Here is a 25,636-nt window from a genome sequence, read left to right as displayed (position 1 = left end):
CCGAGTCTTCATTTATTCACTCTAATTTAAGGTTTTGCATACCAGTAATACATTTTAACGTTTTTAGAAGGTTTCTCTCTGTCTATATTATATAACTAAACTATTGTATGTAAAGTAAATAAGGTTTTTAAAATGTTTAAGAACCTTAATTTAAAATTAAATTAAAATGCAGAGCCTCCCGGACTGGTGGCCAGGACCCGGGCAGTGTGAGTGCCACTGAAAATCAGCTTGCGTGTCGCCTTTGGCACATGCGCCATAGGTTGACTATCTCTATTCTAAGCAATCAATCCTAATGACTCTCATCATTCCACAATGTTTAAAATAGTTTTAAAAGCAATATACGGAACAGAAAAGAAAGTGCAGGTAGCAACTGGTGATTAAAACAGAGTCCTTGAGGTACAATATGCAATAGGATAGGTTGTCAATGAACTACTAGAGAGAGCAGTTAATATTCCAACAGGATATAATGAGATGCCCAAAGTAAAAAGGTCACATTCATTAACAAAGCCCATCAGCAAACTCTGCTGCTGCTGAAAACGGGAGTAGTAAATACACATAATCCTCTCATCATTTAAATGACAGATTACTGAATGGCTATAGCTGATAGCTAATTAGTGTTTCTCTGTGAACAGTCTCCTTACATTAATACCTTTGTATTACCTCAGTGATCTCTTTATTAACCAGTTGTGGTGCTGGAAATAAACAGCATACAAACAGAATATAGTGTAAAAAGAAACAGCAAAAAACCTCAGTGGTTAACTTTCCAATGACGGCTCCAAATTCTCTGGTGAAGGGAAATCCCTTTGAAAATAATAGGGCCATTCTCTTGTACCCCACTGTCATTGTTTCAGGATAAGTTATATCTCTGAGCTCTCTCTCAGTCTCTTCATGGGTAGCCTTCCAAGTGCCAGACCCAGTGCCAACACTTCTCAGAGTGGAATCCTGTGATTTGTCCCACTTATAGATTGGGTTTCCAGGTTACAAAACCCCTGTTTACCAACTGTGTTTCCCCAGCAGATCCAACTATATTTGGCCCCTGCTACAGGCTTCCATTCAGGAACCTGTGACTAGATGAAAAGGCAGTGATCTTGATAATTTTTTTCAAAACAAAACATTATGTACTCATGCATAGGACTAAATCGATCAGACAGGCAAGGGTTAGAACAACAAAAGGTCTACACACATGGCATCTTATCTAAGCATAGCATTTCCATAGCAAGCCTTAGTTAGGTCCAATTTAGCCCTTACACCCACTCTCCTGGGGACTGGATTACAATTTTTTTTGCAGACCTGCCTCTGCCTTCAGTTTCAGGGCCAGTGTTTTTAATAATTTCCAAATTCTTTCTTCAGACTTTCTCTCTGCAGGGCTCTGGTCCTGCCATAAGCTAGGGGTGGTTGTGCTCCCCTTGGATAGTGACAAAAGAGCAACATCTTTTGACATCCATATTGTTTGTCAAGTATCAAGGATTTACAACCATTGTCTGCCTTTCTGCAGATGTGTAAAACCACCCAAGACTGAGTTAACTCTTTACTATCATGCTGTCTAATACGTGGGTGCAATCAAATAGAAGAGGTACACAGCATATCAATAAAAACATTTCAGATATCTTCCATCTTCTTCACACTTTCTACTACACATTTGTATATTTCGCTGTTAGTGAATGACTTTCGTCTTGGGTCACTCCTTGGGTTCCAGCAACTTCTGAATACAAGACACAGGCTGTGAGCACCTAAATTAGGATACAGAGGTGCAAGCAACCTGAACCTGCCCTGTTCTGCCAGGGGCTGGAAGTGCAGGTGTAACCCACAAGTGTGCAAAGCTGGCCAGAGATGGGGTGAGTCCAGAACACCTAGAAAATGCTTTATTGAGTGCATTCCTTGGACAGCTTTCATCTCTCACGGTGTCCCAGCTAGAGTCTAAAGTTTCCCCCCTTACGTGAAAATAATTTGCAGCATTGATTTAGTTCTGCCATAGAAGTGAGGTACCTGTGGTCCTAAAGGATATATCTGTACAACTATTTAGTCCCTAGCACACAGGGAGCCAGTATCAACTCAGTGGCTAGCTTTGATGTCAGTGGTGGTCCTTGGTGAGGCATTTTAAGTTCATGCTAGGATACTAACTTCCCTTCATTCCATTACATATGTTCACTAATAAAGGGAAAGTGCCCCTCAGTGCTATATTGTGTCTGAGAGGCTGGTTAATGAAGTACTACTGCTGCTTTGAAATCCCCTTACTGAAAGGTGCACTTTGCAATAAGGGGATCCAGAGCCACTGCTGCATAGGAATCCCTCATCTCGTAGTGCAAAGCTTGTCTCTCTCACCAACAGAAGTTGCTCCTATAAAAGATATTTCCTCACCACCCTTGTCTCTCTCATACATAAAATTATCAGTTGTGAATTATACACAGAACTGGGCAAAGGTACATTGATTTTCTTATTTTTCTCAGGGTAGCAGTATCCCAGCTTTCCCAGTGATAGAAAGCCTTCACTGTTTGTCACTAATTTCTGGTGAATACCCTTTCCCATGTCTCAAGGCCTCTGGATACTGCTTTGCGGGATGTACAGTTCACAAGCCTACTACAAAAATGCAAACCCTTTCAGGCAACCTAGAGAAATCTCCAAAGATTCTAGAAATGAACAAAAATATATTAGTTCTCCAATCTAGGTAGCTCACACCTGCCACTGCAAAAACCAAACACAATCCTCTTTTGGGGACACTGTTCACCTAATGCTGATCTTGCACCATTCTTACCCCTGCATTCTCCATTCATTTCAGTGGAGTCACTACTGATTTACACAGATGTGAGCAAGATCAGAAATAAACCTCATATCTGGATTATGATGGTTTTTAGTTACATGCAGCATAGGTTTTCATTCAATACCTTTGTGACAGTATATGTATAGTATGATAGTATATATCTGTTCAGTATATCAGACTACATATTCCCCCAAAGCCTCTAATTTTGCTGGTGCAATTAGTTGTACCTACAACTGCACCCACTTTTTAATTGCACACACAAGACAGTTGTGTTTCTGACTCAGTGCAAATCTGCCGCTGTACTACTGAGGGCACACTGAAATCTGACTAAAAATCAGGGCCATAACGTACAATACATAACACTACATACTATAGCACTATGTGCATTTCTGCTTATTGCAGTAATGATGCCAGGATTACGGCTGAGATGTCACTTCTATTCCATGGTTAGGAGCATGCATCACCGATATGAAGCACTTTATTAGGAATTGTTTTATATAAAAATAAATAATTTATATATGCTCTTACCTCCATTAATTATCTTTAGGCATCTGTTCCTTTTCTGGTGGGTTTCGAGTTGGATGCTAAAAAGATGTATACAATTTACAAACAGCCATGAACATGACATGAGCAGTTAGGACAATATAGAATGTTGAAAAACCTAGTAAGGTCACAAAGTCCATATTTAGAGTGAGTGATTGTTTTTACAGAATGTGATATGTTAATTTTTAAAATTCTCCTTTAAATTCTACAATATCCTTTCTATATTTCTGGCAGCCACTTAAGTAATGTTTTTCTTCCAAGGTGTTAAATATGGAAAATGCTATGGGGAAAACTGTGAAACTTCTATAAAAATTGGTCATTTTTGTTGGAGAATGAGCTGGGGTGGGTCTGACCCTTGCCTCTGTCTATACAAGAGTCCCCTCCTCTTTGTTTGGGGATGTGCAGCTGCAAGGATGGAGTGGCGTCTGAGGGAGATTGAGAGTTGGGGAGTATTGTAAAGACACCGGGCCTCTTTAAGAACATCCCAGCCATGGTCTTTAACATCTTGGGTCTTGGTCATTCCATGGAGCTTAAGTGATGCCTCCTCCCATTCCTGCCTATGGGATAATTCCAAGGAAACACTATGAGTTTGTGAGCTCTTCCACTGAGTGGCATTCACTTTGAATTATTTCTCTCCTAATAACAGGGAAAAGCAAAGGATTTGAAATCCAATAACTGGCTCCATATTTCATGAACACTTTGAACTGGTGGAGGTGTTCAAAATAAAAGTGTGTATTTTATGGTTTAGGCCCATCTCTACTTCTTATCTGTCTTATGGATTTTTGTATATGCATTCCCTTCCCTATCAGAATGGAGTCCACTGATTATCAAGTGAGTGAGTTTACTGAGATAACTGCCAGCAGTGGGAATAGAAACAAGATGCTGGTGAGAGATGAAGAGCTGGGGAAATGCATCCAGGTAATCAAGATAGTGCTCATAATCAATAAGCTAACAGGTTGTGAAAGAAGCTCAATGTTATTCTGAAGGCTTTTTGGATGAAGCTATGGAAGCAATTTGGTCTTTGGCAGACATTTGGGCAAACTTAATTAAACCATATATGCTTTATTGCCATGGGCTTCCACAGGTTCAGATTGTGAAATCTGAAAAAGTATATACTCTAGGATTGCTTTACTCCAGTAGGTGACCTGGTCATGTGCAGTACATTGGGGAGTTGAGCTGTACTGGAGCAGTTATAACAATAAGAGGACAGAATGTTTAATATAGCAGCACATGATGAAATAAAGATAGTCCTTGGAGATTAAGCTTTTCTCACAGAGAAATTAATAAATTAACATGCACTTTCATCTTTCATATTTAAAAAGTCAGCAGTGTCTGAAGTCATAATTAGGTGCTGGCTATTGAATGGTCTATGTAAAATGACTTCCATCCAGTTCCCAGTGAACAAGCACCCACAGGAGAAAACAACCATCAAAATTGCCACAGCATGTCACTCACATTGGTGGTCTCAAAGATGCCAAGGCTGGAATGGGCATTAAGACTGAGTTACCATCTCACCCCGGTTGTGGCTCCAGCAGAATAAGTTAGAGGAATATTCATGGGGCAGAACTGTGACCAAAGGACTACAATTTCCAGGTGTGTAAGTCTGACATGTTTCCGGAGACCTATGTTCATTCAAAATGCAACTATGCACACTGATGATACATATGCCCCTTCCCCCCCTTCCCCGAATACCTGGCCTTTTGGTCTTTTCAAATACAATTTATGTTAACTTCAGATGTTTTGGAGCCTCTATCTGGCCGTGTTGTTGCTTTCCATTTTGCAGACAGAGGCTCTGCACCTCTGATCAGGTAATCTCCTACATCACTGGCGGCAGGGCTTTCAGCGTCAGCACATGGGGCAGCACTGTTGGTCTGGGCACAATTGATTACTGTTGTTTAAAACATAGGTGCATTACTGAGTGATAGAATGGTACTACATGCCCATCCAGTCCTTGGCACTAAGACTGGCAATGAGGTTGCTAATTACGGTAATTCCAATTTTGATGGCAAGTTTTATGATGTGGAAACTTGTCCACCCAGAACTGGCCTGAGAAGAGTTCATTCTACAAAAATTACCAAAGAGCCATCAGAAGACAACAATTTACAGGCAGTTCAAATCATCATGAATCACAACTATTTTCTTTAATCACCTCTGATCACTTTGAATCATCTCTCATATTTATTGTTAGAAAATGATTGTGGATGATTTTTAAATTATGGGAAATGTCACACAAAACTCAAGGCAGTTTGTATGTGATAATGAGTAAAGTGCCAAAAGTGCCTTTGGCCAGATTCTTAAAGGTACTTAGGCTCCTTGGCACTCCTGAAAATCCCACTAAGCCATTATGCACCTAACTCCATTGATTTCAATGATAGTTAGGTGTCTATGTGTTTTGAAAATCTAAGGCACCTTTTTGTATCTTTAGGCACCTAAATACCATTAAAAATCTGGCATTTAGGAGACTAAGGCTAGGTCTACACTACCCGCCTGAATCGGCGGGTAGAAATCGACCTCTCGGGGATCGATTTATCGCGTCCCAACGGGACGCGACAATCGATCCCCAAATCGGCGCTCTTACTCCACCAGCGGAGGTGGGAGTAAGCGCCGCCGACAGAAAGCCGCAGAAGTCGATTTTGCCGCCGTCCTCACAGCGGGGTAAGTCGGCTGCGATACGTTGAATTCAGCTACGCTATTCACGTAGCTGAATTTGCGTATCTTAAATCGACTCCCCCCTGTAGTGTAGATGTACCCTAAGTCTCATTGACTCTCAGTGGGACTTTTTGATTCCTAAATCACTTTTGAAAATTGCTCTTCAGCTCCTAAGTCATTTAGGCATTTTTGAAAACTTTACCATAGAAGGTTTTCTTTGGTGATTCATTTTTGTCTCCAGTTCTATAAGAATGCAACAAAAATGCAATCATATCCATACCTTAATGGACGTCATTTTAATTGTGATCAGAGAATCAGCTTTATTAAAACCAAAGTGTTTTCTATGTTCATATTCAGTGCTTGAGCAAATAGCATGTGCATTCATATGCCACACACTTACTCCTTATTTAGTAGTAGTAATTGTTAAAATCAATTAATCCCACTTGCCTTTCCAGAAAAAAAAAATCAAGATAAACTCTCCTGCTGCCCACAAAAGGCATATTTTTTATGATTAAATCATATATTAATAGCCACATAAAGGGGGACCCAAAGATAGGAAGAACTGAAATAATGTAGTAGAAGACTGAGCCTGACCCTGCTTCAACTGCAGTTTATAGCACAGTTTCCACTGACTTTAGTTGGAGGAAGATCAGCAGCAATATCAAGAAATTCAAAATCACATTTCGTAACTATGAAAAGCAAAATTCAGTTATCCCCCTGCTCATTTACAAAAATAACTAAACTCCTTCCTGAATAAGTTTATGGAATAATAAGTGTGCATGCTAAATCTAATCTTCAGATGTGGCTACTGAATAGGACATCCAAATCTGAGAGTCTAAAAGTGGGATATGGAGATATGGTTAAGGAGTCTATGTTTGAAAACGGGTATCTCCATATTTCAATTGCAAATGAATTCAAACAAACAAATGTGGGAGCTATGAAAATATCTATACGTACCAGTTTGTTAAATGGTGTGGTGTACAGCAGGTCTCTATAATGAAGGTTTTCCCCACAAACTAAAGAAAGAGAAAATATGCTACTGTCATTTTTGTTTCAAGCCACGAATTAACATCTATTGGGTGGACAGAGATGTAACCTTCTAATGTCCCAGCCTTATACTCATCATTTTGACAATTAACTCAGTGGGAGTTGTGTAAGAACTCAAGGATTAGGTCCTCAATAGTTAAAATCTGTTTCAAAAGGATCTGGGATCCCTTCAGGTTCTTCCCAGTTTCTCCTCCTTTTACGTCTCTGCCTTGTCATTCCCACCCAAGAAGGGTTGATGAAGTTCTGTCTTATACCCATTTTGAATGCCAGCTAGAGAGACTCACTTCAGAGCAATATAAGACACTGTAGCAGGATTCAGAGATGTTAAGACTGGAAGGGAACATTCTGATTATCTAGTCTGACCTGTCTAATGCACACAACAGAATTTCACCCAGAATGGCAGGGCTCTCTTGTTGACCTTGAAGGTCAGGTGGGAGGTGTGGTTCATTAAGAGAGAGAGAGTGGCTCTCAGGAGAGAGGAAACTAGAGAGAACTAGGAGAACAGGAGGTCCTGGAGGGAAACACTAGGAGACAACCAAGCTCAGAGAGAAAGCTTAGTTTGAGGTCTATATCAAGTAACTGTTTGTGAACTAACAATAAAATCACACCCTAGGAAGGGTGTGATTCTGAATACTAACTCAGGGTCTGTGTGCTCTGTTGTGAAAGCTGATAGGGATTCAACCATTTCACAGGCGCAAGTACTCTAAGCTCCTGGCAACGTGGGGACTTTCACACTGAATCCTCTAGGTTACTACTATATCATTCAGCTAACCAAAATGCATTATTTCAATCTAAGGAATCAGCTATATAACCTGGAATTTCTGTGCAGTAGTTTTTGCCAGAGGGGCAATCTGAAAAGTACCTATGCTAAGGTGAACTTTTAAAGCTAGTATCACTTACCATTTGGATGATGTTCAATGGTGATTTTGTCTGTCAGGAGGAAAAAATATTGTTAGAATTTGTTTTACTATCTTTCTGGCATTAGAGCAAGTGTGTGTGTGTGTGTGTGTGTGTGTGTGTATTTTCCCTTTGGATTGGATAAATATATAGGTGTGTAAATATAGATAGCTATAGTATTGCTTGTACACTCACACACCCCCTATAGCTATATGTGAAGGACAGTTTTTTTTTTTTTTTAAGCAGTTTACTATTCTGTACTAATTGTCAAAATTAAACCGCAGGACAAATTGAACTATTTTTCATGGGATTTCACATACACTCCATTTAACAATCAATTAGCATTAATATTTAGGAACAGATTTTAGTTACCTGGGTGACTACCTGTTTAAAGGTATCTATTTTATATTTACTTTAAAAATGCTCCTTGGTACTCCAAAGAGTACTCAACGAATACTGAGTTTTATCAAAATTACTACAACACATTAACCATCAAATCTACGTAAGTGCACTGTTTTCCAATGTAATCATGAAAACAGTAGTGTGGGTGATTTCCTGATTAGGGGAGCAGAGAGAAAAATAATTTGCAAACATTTTGTGATTTAGAAATAGAATTTTGTATTGACTGTGTTCACATCCTATTTTTAACAAATGTTCTGTGAATGGAGTTTTTTTTGTATAAATATTTGCGGGAAAATTTCAGGTTCATACTCCAGATTTGTCTAACTGTGAAACAAATTTTTAGTTTCAAGACAGAATGAAATTTGTTTGGGGAAGAAATGCAAGTAGTTTATAAAGTGCAGGCCATCCCAACAGGAAGAAAACAATATAGTATAACTTTAAATAATGGAAAAAAAAAAACAGCTCACATAATGAATAATGAATACCAATTATGTGAAAAAGCTCTTGCAGTGAGCAGTTCCTGAGCAATTCACAGACACTAAATATGAATCATTTTGAACAGCGAACAAGTTAGTAAAAACCAATGTGAGTCACAAACAAGAAAAAAAAAAAGACTAAATTCACCACATAAACTGTTATTAGGAAATCGATCGCCCATTTCTAGTCCCAACACTTTATTAAGAAACACAGTGCACTACAGGAAAGCTGAGCAGTAGACATGGAGGGTGAAATCCTGGCCCCAAACAAAGTCAATGGCAAAACTCCCATTGACTTCAGAAGGGTCAGGATTTTACCCTAAAAGTTGATCAAGTCTTTATTACATTTAAAATAATACCTGTGAGTTAAACCAAGATACACAAAGTGCTCACTAGGGCCGATCTAAAGGACAACATGGGATGTGGATTGGTACCTAAGCAGAGATATGGCATATTTATCCCACAATTCATGTCTTCATTGTATTGAAATGCTACTTAGCTATAATTTACCATACAAAATTTCTTCTTCTGGTCTTTTCCCAATAATGCTATCTCTGAGCTGGCGTACTTTTTCCTTAAAAAAGAAACACACAGACAACAATAAAAATCAATAACCAGGGTTGATTGTAAAAAAATAATGAATGAATAGCTGGAAAAGGTTGGCTTTTTAGTATTCTGAACATTTAGCTTCTCACCACAGGAAAATCATTTAAAAAGGCTAGGAAGAATGCCATGCTGCTCTATAGATGCAGCCTTTTAGTTTCAGCATTTATCCCCAAGCCATCAGCAAGTTATGGTGTATCCAGGGCTAGACAGTTACACTGATATCCACATAGATTTAGACAGTCTGCATCGGTCTCTGTAGCCATAATAAGGGGTAGTCATTTTCTAGCCAATTGAGAAATAAGGTGCTAATAGAAAGAAACTTTAGGATCTGATCCTACCATTCTTATTCATGATAAGTAGCAACTTACTATGCAAGTAATCCAACTGATTGTCTGCAAAGACATATTGAGTCTTAAATATTTATTTTCTGTTTAAAACAAATGTTTAGTGTGAACAAACTTCAGCCCATGTATTACTTGTGAACTGCAAATTGAAACAGGCATTTTAATGGGGCTGTTCGCAGAATAAAATACTATTCAGCATGAATACTGATATGGTAATAGAATCATGGTCTAAGGGATCTGGAAGATATCCTATTCTTCACTTCACTTCTTTGTACTTCTGATAATTGCTAGTGGGGCTACTGCCAGCATAAAGATTTCTTTGTTGCAATACAAAAGTGGTTCCATTTTAGAAGTGGGTGGGAATACAATGATCCCTATATGTATATACCAGACTGTAGCACGTAATTCTGCATGCAAGCTCTTTGAGACCTGTTTAAAACACTATGTAATGTATATACAATGTCTTATATATCTGAAATGGTAAAACTTCCATTAACTGGCTCTATTCGTTTTGGGAGTTGGTTCCCCTCCTGCGTATAATTGAGAAGGGTTCAGCTTATTCGGTGAGAGAAGGCTTATGGAGAAGAATTCAAAGATAATCATTTTTCATATGTATTACACAGCTTTCATAGATGGTCAAAACAATAAGAACAAGATTTAAAAAAATAAAACAAAACATCAACAAACTGGTACAAAAGCTATGTTCTAAATCCATAGTTAGGTACCAAAATACTCAACCTAAATTAAATGTTGAGAACCCACTTGGTCTCACTGAAATCAGCCGCCGGGTGTACAATACTTTTGAAAATCAGGGCCCCTGGGTATGTCTATACCACAGCTGGGTGGCCAGATTCCCGGTGTGGACAGACTTGTGTTAGCTCTGCTTGAGCTAGAATGCTGAAAATAGCAGTGTGGATGTAGCAGCATAGGCGGAGGCTGAGGCTAGCTGCCTGAGTCTATGCTTGCTGAACTCTTGGGTTTGAACTTGTGTGGCTAGCCCAAGTTGCATCTGCACTGCAATGTCCATGCTGCCATTGTTAGTGCGCTAGCTCAAGCAGAGCTCGCGCAAGTCTGTCTGCCAGTGCTGGGAATCACAGCTACAGTATAGATGTATGCTTATTTGGATGCCTAAGTATGGATTTAGGACTCCAAATTTAGGTACCTATTTTTGAAATTCTTGGACAAGGTGCCATACAAGCAAACATAATCCTTCAGAAGTATACCTGCTGTGGAACTTCTAATCTGCTTTTTTCATTCTGCCATTGTTTAAATTTCTCAAGTGCTTCATCCACAGTAATTGTTCCCTTCTTCACCTGTTCCTGCAAAAGGATCAGTTCTTCCTGTCCAGAAGGGATGCTGTGTCTCAAAGTGGTATAGGTGGAAGTGTCAGTTCGAACTTTGTCTGTAGTTATCAAGTGTAAAGAGTTTAAAAAAAGGCACAGACAGTTAATTCATTTCGAAAACTGTTTTTCTTTTCAATGAAAGCTCATTTTGAGCAAGAGCATGTGAGCAGCAAATCTGTAAGGAGATGGCAATTAATCTTTACCATCATAACCATGTTTACAGCCAAACTCTATATAGAAAAATGCAATGAGCTATTTGCTAGTGTTCTTTTGAAGTAGTGTGTCCTGGTGAACAAAACTTTCAAACTCATTGTCATTTGCCTGATTGGTTCATTCTTCATCAAATTTAGGGCAGGTCTTCACTACCGGGGGTGTGTGTGTGTGTGGTCGATTTAAGATACGCAAATTCAGCTACGTGAATCGCGTAGCTGAATTCGACGTATCACAGCCGACTTACCCCGCTGTAGGGACGGCGGCAAAATCGACCTCTGCAGCTTCCTGTCGATGGCGCTTACTCCCACCTCCGCTGGTGGAGTAAGAGCGTCGATTCGGGGATCGATTGTCGCGTCCCGACGGGATGTGATAAATCGATCCCCGAGAGGTCGATTTCTACCCGCCGATTCAGGCGGGTAGTGTAGACTTAGCCTAAGTTTATGTAGCAGCTCCTCTTTTGAGATAGGGCCGTACCATTAATTAATTATGAAATTCCACTGAATTCAAAAGGAAGTCCTGACATAAGAGCTGCCATATTGGGGCAGACGATGGTCCATTTTGCCCTGTATCCTGTCTCCAATCGTGGCCTGTACAAGAGCTTCAGGGGGAGTGTACAGAATGAGGCAATTATGGAGTGATCCATCCCTGTATTCCATTCCTGGCTTCTGGCAGTCAGAGGTTTAGGGTCACCCTGAGCATGGGGTTGCATCCCTGACCATCGTGGCTAAGAGCCATTTATATCATGCCAAGTTATTGGCTTTATAAACCATAACATTACTTGGGGATAGGAGTGGAAGATCCCAAATTCCCATTAATAACCATTTCCCTCACTCCCCAAACTCCCATCAATATCCATTTTCCTCTCCCCCCAAATTCACATAGCATATTTCCCAATAGCTTGTGCTGAGAGTGCTGTTTTGAATTTTCATATAATTCACTCAACCATAACGATCAGAAAATATGCAGGGTCAAAAAGAAATCTTATAATTTATATGTAGCTTCATAGGACTAGATTCTAACTAATCCCTATACAGGTGTGCAATTGAAGAGAAATAATATGGAGTTCTATGCTGCCACCCTCACAGTTTAGCCCATATGTTCTTAGTATTCTCAGCTATTGGAATGGCTGCTTGGGGGCAAAGGCAGCTGGGAGTAGGTTAAAGCAGCCCAGAGGCTGCTCTGATTTTTTGAGGGATTCTGAAATAGCTCTGTCAGCCCAGAATCAAGGAACTAAAAAAGGTGGCATAATACCACTGCTGGTCCCCTCTCCTTGGTTCCTACACAGAATGCAGCTAGACTGAATCTCAGAATTGGAGCCATAGTATTTGTCTTTACCTACATGTAAGCTCTTAATTGATTATGTCTGATTCCTTACTGTGCCATGCATGACATCCCTTTGTTCTACATGAGGGATGACCAGCTGTGCAAAGGGAAATATACCTTGATGAGGAGAAAAAAGTCATTATTGAGCCCCATTCTGCTCTTTTCCAAGAATATTAAGTACCAGCATACGTTGGCCATGAATCTCCACCACTTTGCATCTCTGATAATCATTTACATTTGTGCTAAGAGAGTGCAAATTACTATACCAGATGCCAGGCAGTGGAAAAATCAAACCTAAAATGTTTTACGGGAATAACCTTTGTAGGGATACACTAGCAATACTCCATTACTAAATGTTTCAGTTATTGAATCATTACCCAGAAACATCCTATATTTCAACACTTACTTTTTAATGAATTTAGTGCAAAAAGAGACACTGACAGCACTGGCAAGTGGCGTTCTCTGTTTATTCACTGAACAGACAACTGCAATGCAGCTTCCCTACTCTGCTTCAACTAATATGCCCTAAACCTGACCTAGAGGGGCTATTTCCTGGAAGGATAAATTCAGTCTCTACTCCATGTGCATTCGTTTAACAATAACAATGCTAGTTATGCTAGGATACCAATTAATGCCAGTTGCAGTGGTTATTTAGTGATATGGACTCTTCTCAAATAGCAATTGGGCTGGGACCAGCAACTCATTTTACATGGGCCACAAAGCAGCCATGAGATAAGCTTTGGTCACTTGCTATTGACTCAGGCAGGTTAGAACTGATACACAGCGTATGTATGAGCCACCCAGTTCCTCCTTTTTTAGTTTTAATCATTATAGCGAAAGCTGATAGAAAAGTGCACAGTCATTTTTGCTTTTTCATATGTATCCAAAAAGCTTTTATAAAGCCCCTCACTGATTTGCTTTGTTAAAATAATAACTTTTTATTTATTTGAATTGATTTTTATAAGCTGAAATACTATTGGGGATTTAGGCCATCCTGGTAGGAAAAAAAAGATATTAAATAATCCAAGAAAAAATCAAGCCAGAGCAAAACTCTCATAGTCCCATTAAGGAACATCAAGACAGTTAAAATAGCAAAATGAGGTTCCACACCTTGTTTCCTGAAAGCATAGTACATCTTCTCGTTATCACTCTGAGTTCTGGTGCCCTTTTGCTGAAACACTGCAACAAAATTAAAAATGTTAGGAAGCTGGTCACAATTACACAATAAGGAGATAGCTCAATGCTTTATCAGAACTTCAGTGTCCTGCAAGGTAATTTTGGACCATTGAAAATAAGATGGAAGAGAAAAAACTCTCTCTCTCAATGTATACCAGTAGCATTTCTGGAATTTGCTCATGTGAAAGAAGAATGCACAAAAAGTAATGCTGTGCAAAGGAAACTGGGTGCCAAAGTGATATAGAGTTTTGGAAGACTCAATGACAAAGCAGAATCAACTTCAAGTAGTTGAAGTCCAAAGAATGAACTCTTTTGCAAGCACAAGAAGGTGCAGGAACAAATTCAGATATTTATGAAAGAGAAGACTAAAAAGGTGCTAAAATGTGCAGAGACTCAGTGCAAGTGAAGAGCAAAACACACAGGAAAAAAAAAAAACTTCTATTGGAGAATGTCTGGATGTGCTTTGCCAGTAACAGAGAGAAAAGACAGTACCAGGAAGAAACATGTATTCCGCCTTCCATTCAGGGTCATTCAGAGAGACGAGAAAAGAAAAGCTAGTTCTTAATGGTGGAAAAAGTTTCACAAAATCACAAAAGGAACAGAAAGCCTGTTTATAATGAAATGATTCCAGATCATAGCAGTATATTAAAAGCTTTTGAAAAGCAGGCCCCCTGAACACAAATGGGCAAGGAATCTTTTAATTGTGACCAGAGTAAGGAGAGGATGACCAATGAAGAATGTCCATAGATGTGTAGTAACACTGCTTATTATGACCAAAAAACCAAACAAATCCCACAACCACCTATGGATTCCTTCGTTAGGGCTGGAAGGAAGATAGCCTTTGTAAAGCATGGAAAAGGGGTTATTTGTCCTCTTTAAGACTGCTGTAGTATTGCAACCTGAGAACCTTAGCACCACTACTAGTTAATCTGCCCCAAGAACTATTAAGAGTGCACAAGCTGTTAGCTACTACAGCTCTCCTAATAACAGTTTTAAAACTGTACCTCTGTGTGTGTTTGGATTTAGCTTGCACTGGACAACACAGCTACTCACTACAAAAATACCCAGATCTTTCCTATGAAACTGTGTGGAGAAGAAATTTTTTTTGTACATGTCTAATCATGATTTTTCTTTTAGCCCTTTTGTGAAGTTATGTCTTTTTACTACTAATCTGTAAAGTTGTTTTGTTGCATAGAGAGATATGATTTTCGCCAGCCACAGAGTGCCCACATATTATGGTGAAGGGTATTTTAGAAAACAACAAAACAAAACAACAATAATTAATAATAAATAGACACATTATAACATTAGTGACATATAATTTGTATTACAATGTTTACAAATAATTGCTAAACATCATGGGCCTGCTTTTGAGCTCAGTTAAACTGGTGCACATATTGCGTTCTATTGATGCAAATTGAATTACTCCAATGAAGTCAATGGAGTTAACATTGTTTGATCAGAATTTGGACCCAAGAGTGAAAGGTATAGTGCAGCATTTAAAACTTGTCTGAACCCATGGAACTCCAGAATTTTAATTCCATCTCTGGCACACATTCTGTTTATTGCACTGGACAGGTTGTTTAACGTTTCTGCCTTAGCTTTGCAACCTGTAAAATAGGGCGTAATAGTTGGCTGCCTCACATGGGGAACTGAAATGATTAATTAAACCATTTTTTAAAAGTATTTTGGAAATAGAAAACATTTATGTTAGTGCTATGTACTATTACTTATAACAGTAAACAGAAGAAAACAATCTAAATGAACGTGAATTAATAGCAATTGCTAATGTTTGTTTGTCCTTTCCTAATTACCAGCAATTACAATTTAGTTGGTTTCTTAATCAGAAACAAAATTAAGATGCAGTGAATGAATTCTGCAATTTATATATGATATCTGCACAATACACAGTGCCGAATAACGTATGTAATACAACTATATGAAAAAGAATGTGTAGTCACATAGAATTCTAAGGATAAAGCATTTGAGTCCCCATCCTACAAACATTTAACATGTGAGTAATTTTATTCATGTGAACAAACACATTGAGTTCAGTGGGACTATTTAAGTGCATATAGTGCATTAAATTGTGGGCCTGTAGGCTTAGAATTGAGGGCACTCAGCATCTTTTCATGCTCAAATCCTATGAAGCAAAGCTTTTAAGCACATGCTTATCTTTAAGCATGAGTACCCCTACTGAAGTCAATATATTTCTGTATTTCCAAGGCCTCTATTTATTTCATCTTATCTTTTTCATATTCTAGAAATTGATAGCCAGACCTGTAAGAATCTAATCTCCCCCCCGTTTTATATCATCCAGGAGCTTTTCCATTATGAGACTAAGACTAAGATTATTGTCAGAAGGCTCCTTTCTCGTCCAAAACACTGTCAAAACGCAGATCTGATGCTATCAAAAGATGTGAGCAATTTTTTTATTATGGAGTGGCTAGATCTTTTTATTTGTAAGCCCCCAAAGTTTTACTAATAGATCCACGGGTAATTTCTCTTTTGTTCTGTCCATGAAGTTTAAGATAATTGACTAATATTCCTGTGCTTAGGAATTTTTCTACCAAATATAGCTAAAGGCATGAGTTGTTTGACTCATCTCTGCAGATTTCCTTTAAAGGAGAGGTTGTCAGGTACCACTTTAATAGCACTTATGATTATTTTCTTTTATAGTTACACATACGAAAGAGGAACTGCTGTATGGCAAATAAGAGACCACAGCTCTAGGAGCCAGATCCAAAGACCAATAAAGACAAAGAAAAGATTACCATTGGCATCAGGGGGCTTTGAATCAAGACCACAGGGAATTTTCTTATCTATAACTTTTCCCACTTATTAATATAATTATGTTGGTCTTCAATGGCAAGTGTTGGAATAATTAATATTTGAAATTATTAATATTAATATCAGAGACCACCTGACTAATTTAACTGTAAATTCCTTTATTAAGGCCAAAGGCCAAATGGTATTTTATGCAATTGCTATAGGCATGCCTAACAGCTTAAAAATAAGCAGTCACTACACTCAATACAGTAACAAAGTATTCATAAGCATGCAATCAGTATACTTACAAATAGGCCAGAGCTAGGGAAAACCATCTCATCCTGGTGAACTCCAGCATGATCAGGTAGGATCTGACAAAGAACCTTGAGATTCATGGCTCTCTTTGTACCTGCAGTTAACTTGCTGACTTTAGCAAAAACTCAATTTCCTTCCTCTAAGGCCTTCCTTATCTCCTCGCCCCTTCTTGCTCACCAGCAGAACAGTGGGAAGGGTTGTGCTTGTTTCTTTTAAGACAGTTTTTCTTTGTCTTGTTACTGCAGCTCTTTATTTTATTAGTTACTTTTTAAACCATACATTCTTCCCACATGACAAGCAATAGCCAGGTTATATGTCTTATTATTCTCACAACCTTCTTTTACTTACTGATTGGGACCTTTTTTTATTAGCCATGAATAATAAAGCAAATATATTATTTTCTAAACCAAAAAACCTAACTTTAATTCTATGAATCCGAAGAGGTGAGGTTTTTACTCACGAAAGCTTATGCCCAAATAAATCTGTTAGTCTTTAAGGTGCCACCAGACTCCTTGTTGTTTTTGTAGATACAGACTAACACGGCTACCCCCTGATATTTAATTATTTTATTTTCTTAATTATCCCTACAGCAAGTTTAATAAAAGTTCATTATATAGTTTTCAAATTATGCCCTTGGAGGCTATAATTTTTTTAATCTCGGTGAGTGATCTCTTAAAGCCTACCTCTGTCAAGAATTTGAAATAAAATGTTTTAATTGTGTACAGTTAGATACTAATATATCTGTATTGAAAACTCTTTATAATGTCTCTGTGTCCATTATTTTCTCCCCTCTAATTACTTCCCCTCCTCTTTACAGGTTGACTGTTTTACAGGTTAATTTTTTCTCGTTTGTTAAACATGGGATGAGTATCTCCTGGGGGGAATTGCTGTTAGAGAAGAATCCTTATCTAGTCCCAGAATTTTAAAACAGATGGGGACCCTTTTCAGCAAGTTTCAGGTATTTTAATAAGAACATTATATATCGTAAAAGGTTACTGAAATCTTCCTGCTTTATCTTAGAGTCCTAGAGTCATAGGATTAGAAGGGACCACAAGGGTCATCTAGACTAATCCCCTGCCAAGATGCAGGATTTGTTGTGTCTAAACCATCCAAGACAGATGGCTAACCAGTCTCCTTTTGAAAACCTCCAGAGAAGGAACTTTTACAACCTTCATCTGGTGTTCAAGACTGTCTCCATCTTACAATCTTATCAAAGCCCATTACATTACATACCACCAACACTATATCATTTTCTTTAATTAACCCTGATGATCTTATTACACTAAATATATTGTAAAATAGAAAACTGCAATATTCTAATATCTTTATGGAGATTTCTATTGGACGGATTTGAAAGAATAACCAAAATGGTCATTTTTGCCATTAAATATTTTAAAAATCTTTTCAGTAAAGGCTCATAATTTGCTTCATATAATTTTTCCAGAAGGAGGTAATATTAGATGTTAATACAAATATATTTGCCCAATGGATTTTAAAGATTTTTGTAAAGATTTTTGGGTAACTAGTTTAACTCTCTTTGCTATATATCATCTTGATTGATCTTTCTTTTGTTACTATTTTTTCAGGTATCTTATACCAAAGATGATTAAAGCATGGCTTTCCCTAGCATTAACCTTTAATATGTTTGTTTTGTGAACTTTATTGGATAATATTTTAATCTATTTAAGTTAACTTGCTCTTGAGTATGTTTGATCATTACATTCATGAGTTACATTCTGACTTGCTCACTATTAATGCAATTATTGCAGTTCCTTGCTGCTGCTGTCAGATTTGCCCTGTGAGGAGCAAAATGGCAATTCCTCCTTTGTGAATGAGACTAAGGATAAAGTGTGTGGAAGGACCAGAGGACAGGGAGTTATCTTTGTCTAATAAAAGTGAAAAATTATGTCCTTGCATTAAGCGCACCATTTCCATAGATGAAAACAGAATCTGTGCACGTGCATTTTGGGATAGAATTTGTCCCCAAACTTTTACACATGCTACTGTGGGGTTATTTTTATGTTACCAAACATATGGAATTATCTAAGAGGCATCTATTCTTACTAGGGACATTTACTTATAATGTAGCGGGCCAGGCCTCAGTGCCATTTAAGCTCACGACCTGGGCTTTGCACATGTGTGGGGAGTGGAAGTCATGAAGGGAGTGCCTCTGTACTGCAGGATGGGTCTTCAGATTGACCTTGCACAGAATGGTAAGGAAGGTGCTGATGGAAGCAAGCCAAGAGAGTGGCCACAAGCTTCACGTTCTAGGGAATGCAATTCCAACACACTGCACAAGTGTTGTGAATACACAAAAAAACTGGACCAATGCCCAGGAATGGCCCTAGGGGTTTTGCCGACCAGGACAGAAAATGGATTTTGATGTCATCCCCAAAACAAGCAACTGAGCAAAAAACAAATGAATCAAAATGGCCAGCTGAGAAAAACAAAACAAAAAACCCAGCTGCATAGTATGGAGCCCCCTGAATGTTGGCACTCAGGGTGACTGCCCTGCTTACCCACCCTAGAAGTGGCCCTATTGAGATCCATCCATAGCTTCAGTTTAGGGGGTTAGATTTCACCTCTCTGACTCTCACACCTTTATCTTCATAGAGCCCACCTAGTCCAACTGCAGTATTTTCTCCATTGTGGGCGTTTTCTCCTATTTGTATGTATTGGGTTATTGGTGTTCAAAGGATTTTTTCTTTTTAAAGTACGGAACAATAGAGTAACCACAACATAGAGGTGAAGTTGTGATTATTACTGCATAAAAAGGCATCTGTACTCTATTTTCTACCAGCATTGTTAAATCAATAGCTTGGGGTATGAGAATTAAGAGCAGAGTTTCTAGCAAAATCATCAATAGGGGAAATGAAGTGAGTCCAGGATGGGTACTCTCAACAATATCCCTGATTGGGAAGTACTTTAACTGATAGGCTTTGAGATTTCTGCTGAGCTTTGAAATGCTGGAGTAATCAGAAATGGAATTAGTCTTCCAGCTGTTGAAAGTAAAATCGTTAAAACCACTCTGCATCTTGCTGAAATGATTTCAGCTGGCAACAAACGCTCAGTGTGGGCGAAGTAAGTGAAAACAAATTAGTCCAATTTTTGGAATGACTGAAAAGATGTCTAAGCATAATGCTATATATACAATGGACATGTACAGAGATGAATCAAGCAATTTAGTCTACCACCCATATGTTGTAACACAGGGGTGGGCAAACTTTTTGGCCCGAGGGTCACATCTAGTATGGAAATTGTATGGTAGGTCATGAATGCTCACGAAATTGGGAGTTGGAGTGCGGGAGGGTGGGGGGGGGCAGGAGCTCCAGCTGGGGGTGCAGGCGCTGGGGATGAGAGGTTGCTGGTGCAGAAGGGTGCTCTGGGCTGGGACCGATGGGTTTGGAGGATGGGAGGGGGATCAGGGCTGAGGCAAGGGGTTGAGGCACAGGAGGGGGTCAGGGGTGCAGACTCCAGGCAGCGCTTACCTCAAGGAGCACCCAGAAGCAGCAGTATGTCCCCCCTCCGGCTCCTATACGAAGGCGTGGCCAGGCAGCTCTGCGTGCTGCCCTGTCTGCAGACGCTGCCTCTGCAGCTCCCATTGGCCACTGTTCCTGGCCAATGGGAGCTGCAGGGGCTTCACTTGTGGTGGGAGCAGCGTGCAAAGCTCCCTTGCTGCCCTTGTGCCTAGGAACTGGAGGGGGCATATGTTGCTGCTTCCAGGAGCTGCACAGAGTGGGGCAAGCCCCCGACCCCGCTCCCTAGTGGGAACTCGAGGGCCAGATTTAAACATCTGAGGGCCGGATGCGGCCCTCGGGCCTTAGTTTGCCCACCCCTGTTGTAACATCTGGTATACGGTTGAAGTACTATATGGGAAAGGGCTTGCTTGTGTGACAGAGGAAGATTATTCTGTCCTTTCCCACATAAAGAAGAATAAAAAGGTGCAAAGGGCATCAGTAAAAGAAACCCTCATTTTGATGACCAAGATATCATAATTTATTTCCATCCAAGGCAGGGTGTCTATTTTCTGATCCTCTCTGCTTCGGGTAATTATAAGAAGCTATGCACTTCCATTACACTTATTTATCCAACCTGTACCTACAATGATCTCTAAAATACTAAGAAGATGTATGTGTGTACATCTTTTCAATGTATATTCATATTATGGCTGATTAAGGCCTGTGTGTAGTGCATGTATGTCAAAAAACAGAAATCCAACTTAAACTATAAATGAAAAACCAATACACTTTACATACAATACATAAATACATATATCCCAGAGAAAAACTATGTCAAAATGGAGTTAAGATTGAGAGTACCTGTAATTAGTTTAGGGTACAATGCATTACAGGAATGTTATAATCACCCCCACCAAAAGCATTATAAACCCTGAAAATTCAGTTTTCCAGGTTCAATTTAAAAAGAAATACAAACATAGTAAGCATGAAAATGCACGGGTAGTGTACCTAAATAACCTTAACTCTGCCCTATAGTCACATTATGGGTTAACCATATGTTTATGACTAAGACATTTCAGAGTTTGTAATCTCAGATTAGATTACACTGATCTCTAAAGAAACATTATATTTGTTTTAACTCTCTCCCCTCCAAACCCCCCTCAGGTGTCACTACAAGACAGTTAAAATTGTTTAGATGCCCTCGCTGCATTTCCATAACATGTCTGGCATTCTTTTAAGCATGCATTGTAATCCAATTCACTTTCTCATGTAAGGGAAGCTGGAGAGCAAAAAAGCAGATGTAGGCAGATTCCAGCAGGGAAGAGAAACAGAAAACAAATACTTCAAAGCATGACTGCAGTGACACCTTGGAAAAATGCCAAATGACGGGGTTGCAGAATTACAGAATCCACAGGACCCTGATTGAGATGAACGGGACAGTTCACACGTGTTCAAGTTATTGTTTCAGGCTCTGCAGATGCAGGCAGGAAATATTACACTATTTCAACCTTGAAAACTTGAATAGCCTACAGACTAGAAAATACTTTAAAAAATGAAATCTGAGATTCTGGAGCACAATTCTATGGCAAAGGGGACTTTCCACAGCGAATTCTTTGGCCAATAGGAGTTGGAGAATGTACACAGGACCCTGGTTATTGTATTCTGTTTGCACAGTGGCTGCAGACTAAAGGAGGAGTTGGAATTTGGCTCCCTAAGATTTGCTCAATTTCTAATGCAAAACTGAAATAAGGGATTGACATAGGCAACTACATTTGAACTTTGAAAGATCAAAAATGTACTCAGTGATGACATCTTGAAAACAATAGAATTATGGCATGATTAACAATATAGTCACCTCAGAGAGAAAAAAAGCTCCATTATGAGAGATGTAAACTTTGATGAATTTAGTTAAATGTCTCTAATCTTATTTTCCTCGTTAGCTGTCTAAAATAGGAGGCTAAGACAAGAAAATTACTGATTGTTGTGTTAGCGACACCATGTCTAAAGACAAAAAAAAAATCACTGATGACATATATACAATTTGTGTTGATTTTTACAATAATCCACTATTGATATGAATGAGGCAACTTTCGTGAAATTGTGCTCTTGAGGATGAATGTGACTGAGTCAGAAAATCAGCATAATGTCACCCATTCAACACTTTCAGTAAAATATACACATGATGCAGCAGAAGAAGACAAAACGGTGGATATCACACATCTGAAATCAGCTTGATCATGGCTATTCAAGTTGCATTTATTTGTCAACTTCACTGAGTCTGTTCTTAGCAGGCTACCTATAACAAGAACTGCATTGCTTAGGAAACATTGACAATTACTAATCACAAAATTTGAAAAAAATGCTACACTGGACTACAGGGCTAAATGATAGTGTGAGTTAATTTATACACCAGGATTTTACTTCTTAATATCAACGTTCACATCTTAACTAGGTCACCGATCGGAATAAGTTTGTTAGTTTCAAACTTATCCTTACTGAATATCTGGTCACATCATAAAACAATCACACAATTAACTACAATGACTGCATCTGATCAAGAGAAGGCCAACAATGAAATAGTAGGGGTAGGTTACAACTCAGAGTTATGGTGCATAGCTAGATGTATGTACAGAATTATTTCTAGCTTTACTTAGTGTAATTATTTTATTACTTAAAGATCATCCCAGGTGTGCATGGTATTTAAAAAAATAAAACTGACAAGTCTCTTACCTGGGGGAGATTAAAATCTAAATTAGACAAAATACAGCAAGAGATGTCAGTAAACAGAGGACAGCAAGCAGGGAATATGGAAGAATAAGGGTTGACACAGTTAGGGGTCATGAGTTATACTGACTGTTATGTTCATATCTTGTTAGATATTTTTGGTTTCTTTTGTTTTGTTCTTTCATATATTTAGTTTGTTATTAACATTTGGAGCACTGCCTTGGAATGGAAGCTAGGGTAGAGGTCATCAGTGGAAGGCTAACAAAAAAAAGTGAATTTTGCATAAGGTCACTGGTCTCTAACATTCATAAGCCCAGTGGGAAAATTTGCACATTTAAAATATTAAAATAAAATTTAAAAAATCTTGGGGTTCACAAAGTGAAATCAACTAGGGTGAATGAAAAGTTATGAATAGTGAGGGCTAGACAGTTGCTTGGGGGACACACCCATCCACAGAAATAATGGGTACTCAGCATCCCCCCTCATAGTCCTGCATAGGCCACCTGGACCTTGGATCCAAGTGCACAGGAATAAGTCATCAAGAAAACGAATAAACTATCTAACACAGCTGAGCAGGTTGGGGAGGGTGTAATTTGCAGCTGGTATGCACTGTGCCTAAAGACACAATCTAGCCCTATATGAATTCACAACAAAAATAAGTAATTTCTTTAAAATAAACACACAGATCATAAATACTGGTCTAGCAACCACTTATTAACAGAATTTCAAGCAGCTAAAAAGACATCTTCAAAATAGTTGCAGACGTCATCTGATATAGAATTACTATATCAGTAATATTGTTTGCAGAAGGCCAAAGCACACTCGCTGAAAAAAAATAGTGTCATAATTGTTCATCTCAACTTACACAGATTGTCATCCGTTGTCTCATGTAACTATGTAATTAATTAGTCAAGAGCATCCTTAGTTTTTCTCAGATCAAAAGCATAAAAAATATTAAAAGGTATATCACAGAATAATGACAATGTGAAAACATTAATCCAAAACTCATTAGCAATTCTATTTCCAATTTGCTATCATACTCTGTCAGAATCTGTCAGATATAAAATGACAAATTTGGTTGTAAAGTACTACCAGAACCTTATATAATAATAGCTTATGGGGTTTTCCAGCAATAAGAGAATACTGGGGAAAACAGTCAAGTGGATTGATTAATCAATAGAATGTGACATTAAATTCCTGGGTGCTAATTACTTGCTAGGCAAGAGACCACCCCAAGAACTCTTGCTCTGCAGCTTCTATGGGCTTGGCTACACTTGTGAGTTAGAGCGCATTAAAGCAGCCCCGGGCACCCTAGCTGACTACCCGTCCACACTGGCAAGGCACGTAGAGCGCTCTGACTCCAGGGCTAGAGCGCTCCTGGTTCTCCACCTCGCTTAGTGCGCGTTGGCTGAAATGCCCGGGCGTCAGTGTGAACGAGGTGTTGCATTACTGCGCTCTGATCAGCCTCCGGAAACGTCCCATAATCCCGTTAAGTCAAGTGGCAACTCTTGCCATTGTTTTGTAATTGCTGCAGGAATGCCGATATCCCCTTTGTAAGCTCTGTTTCTGACAGCCGGCTGCTTATCTGCTCAGAGACAAAGCAACCATTACTGTGGAAAGTTGTGTGTGAGAGAGAGAGGGGCAGGGGAAGGGGGGGGGGGGTCTGCTGCTGTCTGAACTTACAAGACAGCATGCTGACATGCTCTCAGCCCCCCAAAAACCCACTCTCTCTCCCCCCACATACACACAACACACTCCCTGTCACCCTCCACCCCACCCTAGCCCCCCCATTTGAAAAGCACATTGCAGCCACTTGCATGCTGGGATAGCTACCACAGTGCACTGCTCTCTGTGGCCGTTCCAAGCAGGGCTTGGAGCGGAGCCCGGAGCTGGAGCCCGGACCAGTAGGTTTTTGCCCAGAGCTGGAGTGGAGCAATTCAAAAATTTGATTGCTCCAAATCCCTGGTTCCAAGAGCTGCTAATGTGGCCACGCCAGTGCGCTTACAGCTGTCAGTGTGGACAGATTGCAGCGCTTTCCCTACTGCGCTCTATGAAGGCTGGTTTAACTCAAAGTGCTCTACATCTGCAAGTGTAGCCATGCCCTATTAGTAAGTAAACATATGATAGTTAGAAGTTGGAAGACCTCTCACAGTGCATCTCAGAAATATTAGGTAAATTTTGAAAATGGAACAATTAGCTAAGTCTAAAACATTGGATACATTTATTAGACTTTGGAGTCCCATTTTTGTTTTACAGAGAGAAGTGATACTGTATGAATTTGCTTTGAACATTATTCTATGTATATCTACATCTATAGCTTCTTCATTGCTAGTGTCTGAAAAACTGCAGTCTTACAATAAAACACAGTGGGCTGAAGTTTCTTGTCTGGTGCATGGCATATTGTTGACACAATGGGAGGAAATTGCATCTAATCTTCTGCAAAACATATATATTAACAAAATACATTTTAGCAAAATAAAAGTCTCATTCTCCTGTCGCAAGGAGGGCATTTGTGTATGTGCATGCATAATGTGATATCCACACCATGCTCATCTTTTTTGCGTGCTGCAGAAAAAGTGAGTGTGGTACTCCA

The 25,636-nt window shown here is 39.1% G+C and overlaps 1 protein-coding gene across 2 annotated transcripts in view; it reads right to left on the bottom strand.

Moving 5' to 3' along the window:
• Positions 1–25,636, bottom strand: part of BANK1 (B cell scaffold protein with ankyrin repeats 1) — a 305,120-nt gene that overhangs the window by 10,461 nt on the left and 269,023 nt on the right. For both annotated transcript variants that reach the window (XM_054030861.1, XM_054030860.1), the window contains 6 exons: positions 13,712–13,780; positions 10,946–11,124; positions 9,283–9,346; positions 7,898–7,927; positions 6,908–6,966; positions 3,287–3,342 (listed from right to left, as the gene is read on the bottom strand). In XM_054030861.1, the coding sequence (XP_053886836.1) occupies positions 3,292–3,342; positions 6,908–6,966; positions 7,898–7,927; positions 9,283–9,346; positions 10,946–11,124; positions 13,712–13,780 (452 nt within the window). In that variant the 3' untranslated portion in view covers positions 3,287–3,291. The remainder of the gene's footprint in view (positions 1–3,286; positions 3,343–6,907; positions 6,967–7,897; positions 7,928–9,282; positions 9,347–10,945; positions 11,125–13,711; positions 13,781–25,636) is intronic.

This window comes from Malaclemys terrapin, chromosome 5, assembly GCF_027887155.1.
Source record: "Malaclemys terrapin pileata isolate rMalTer1 chromosome 5, rMalTer1.hap1, whole genome shotgun sequence".
Classification (NCBI taxonomy): domain Eukaryota; kingdom Metazoa; phylum Chordata; order Testudines; family Emydidae; genus Malaclemys; species Malaclemys terrapin.
Note: the sequence above shows the minus strand (reverse complement) of the source record. Positions and strands in the feature narration are given on the sequence as shown.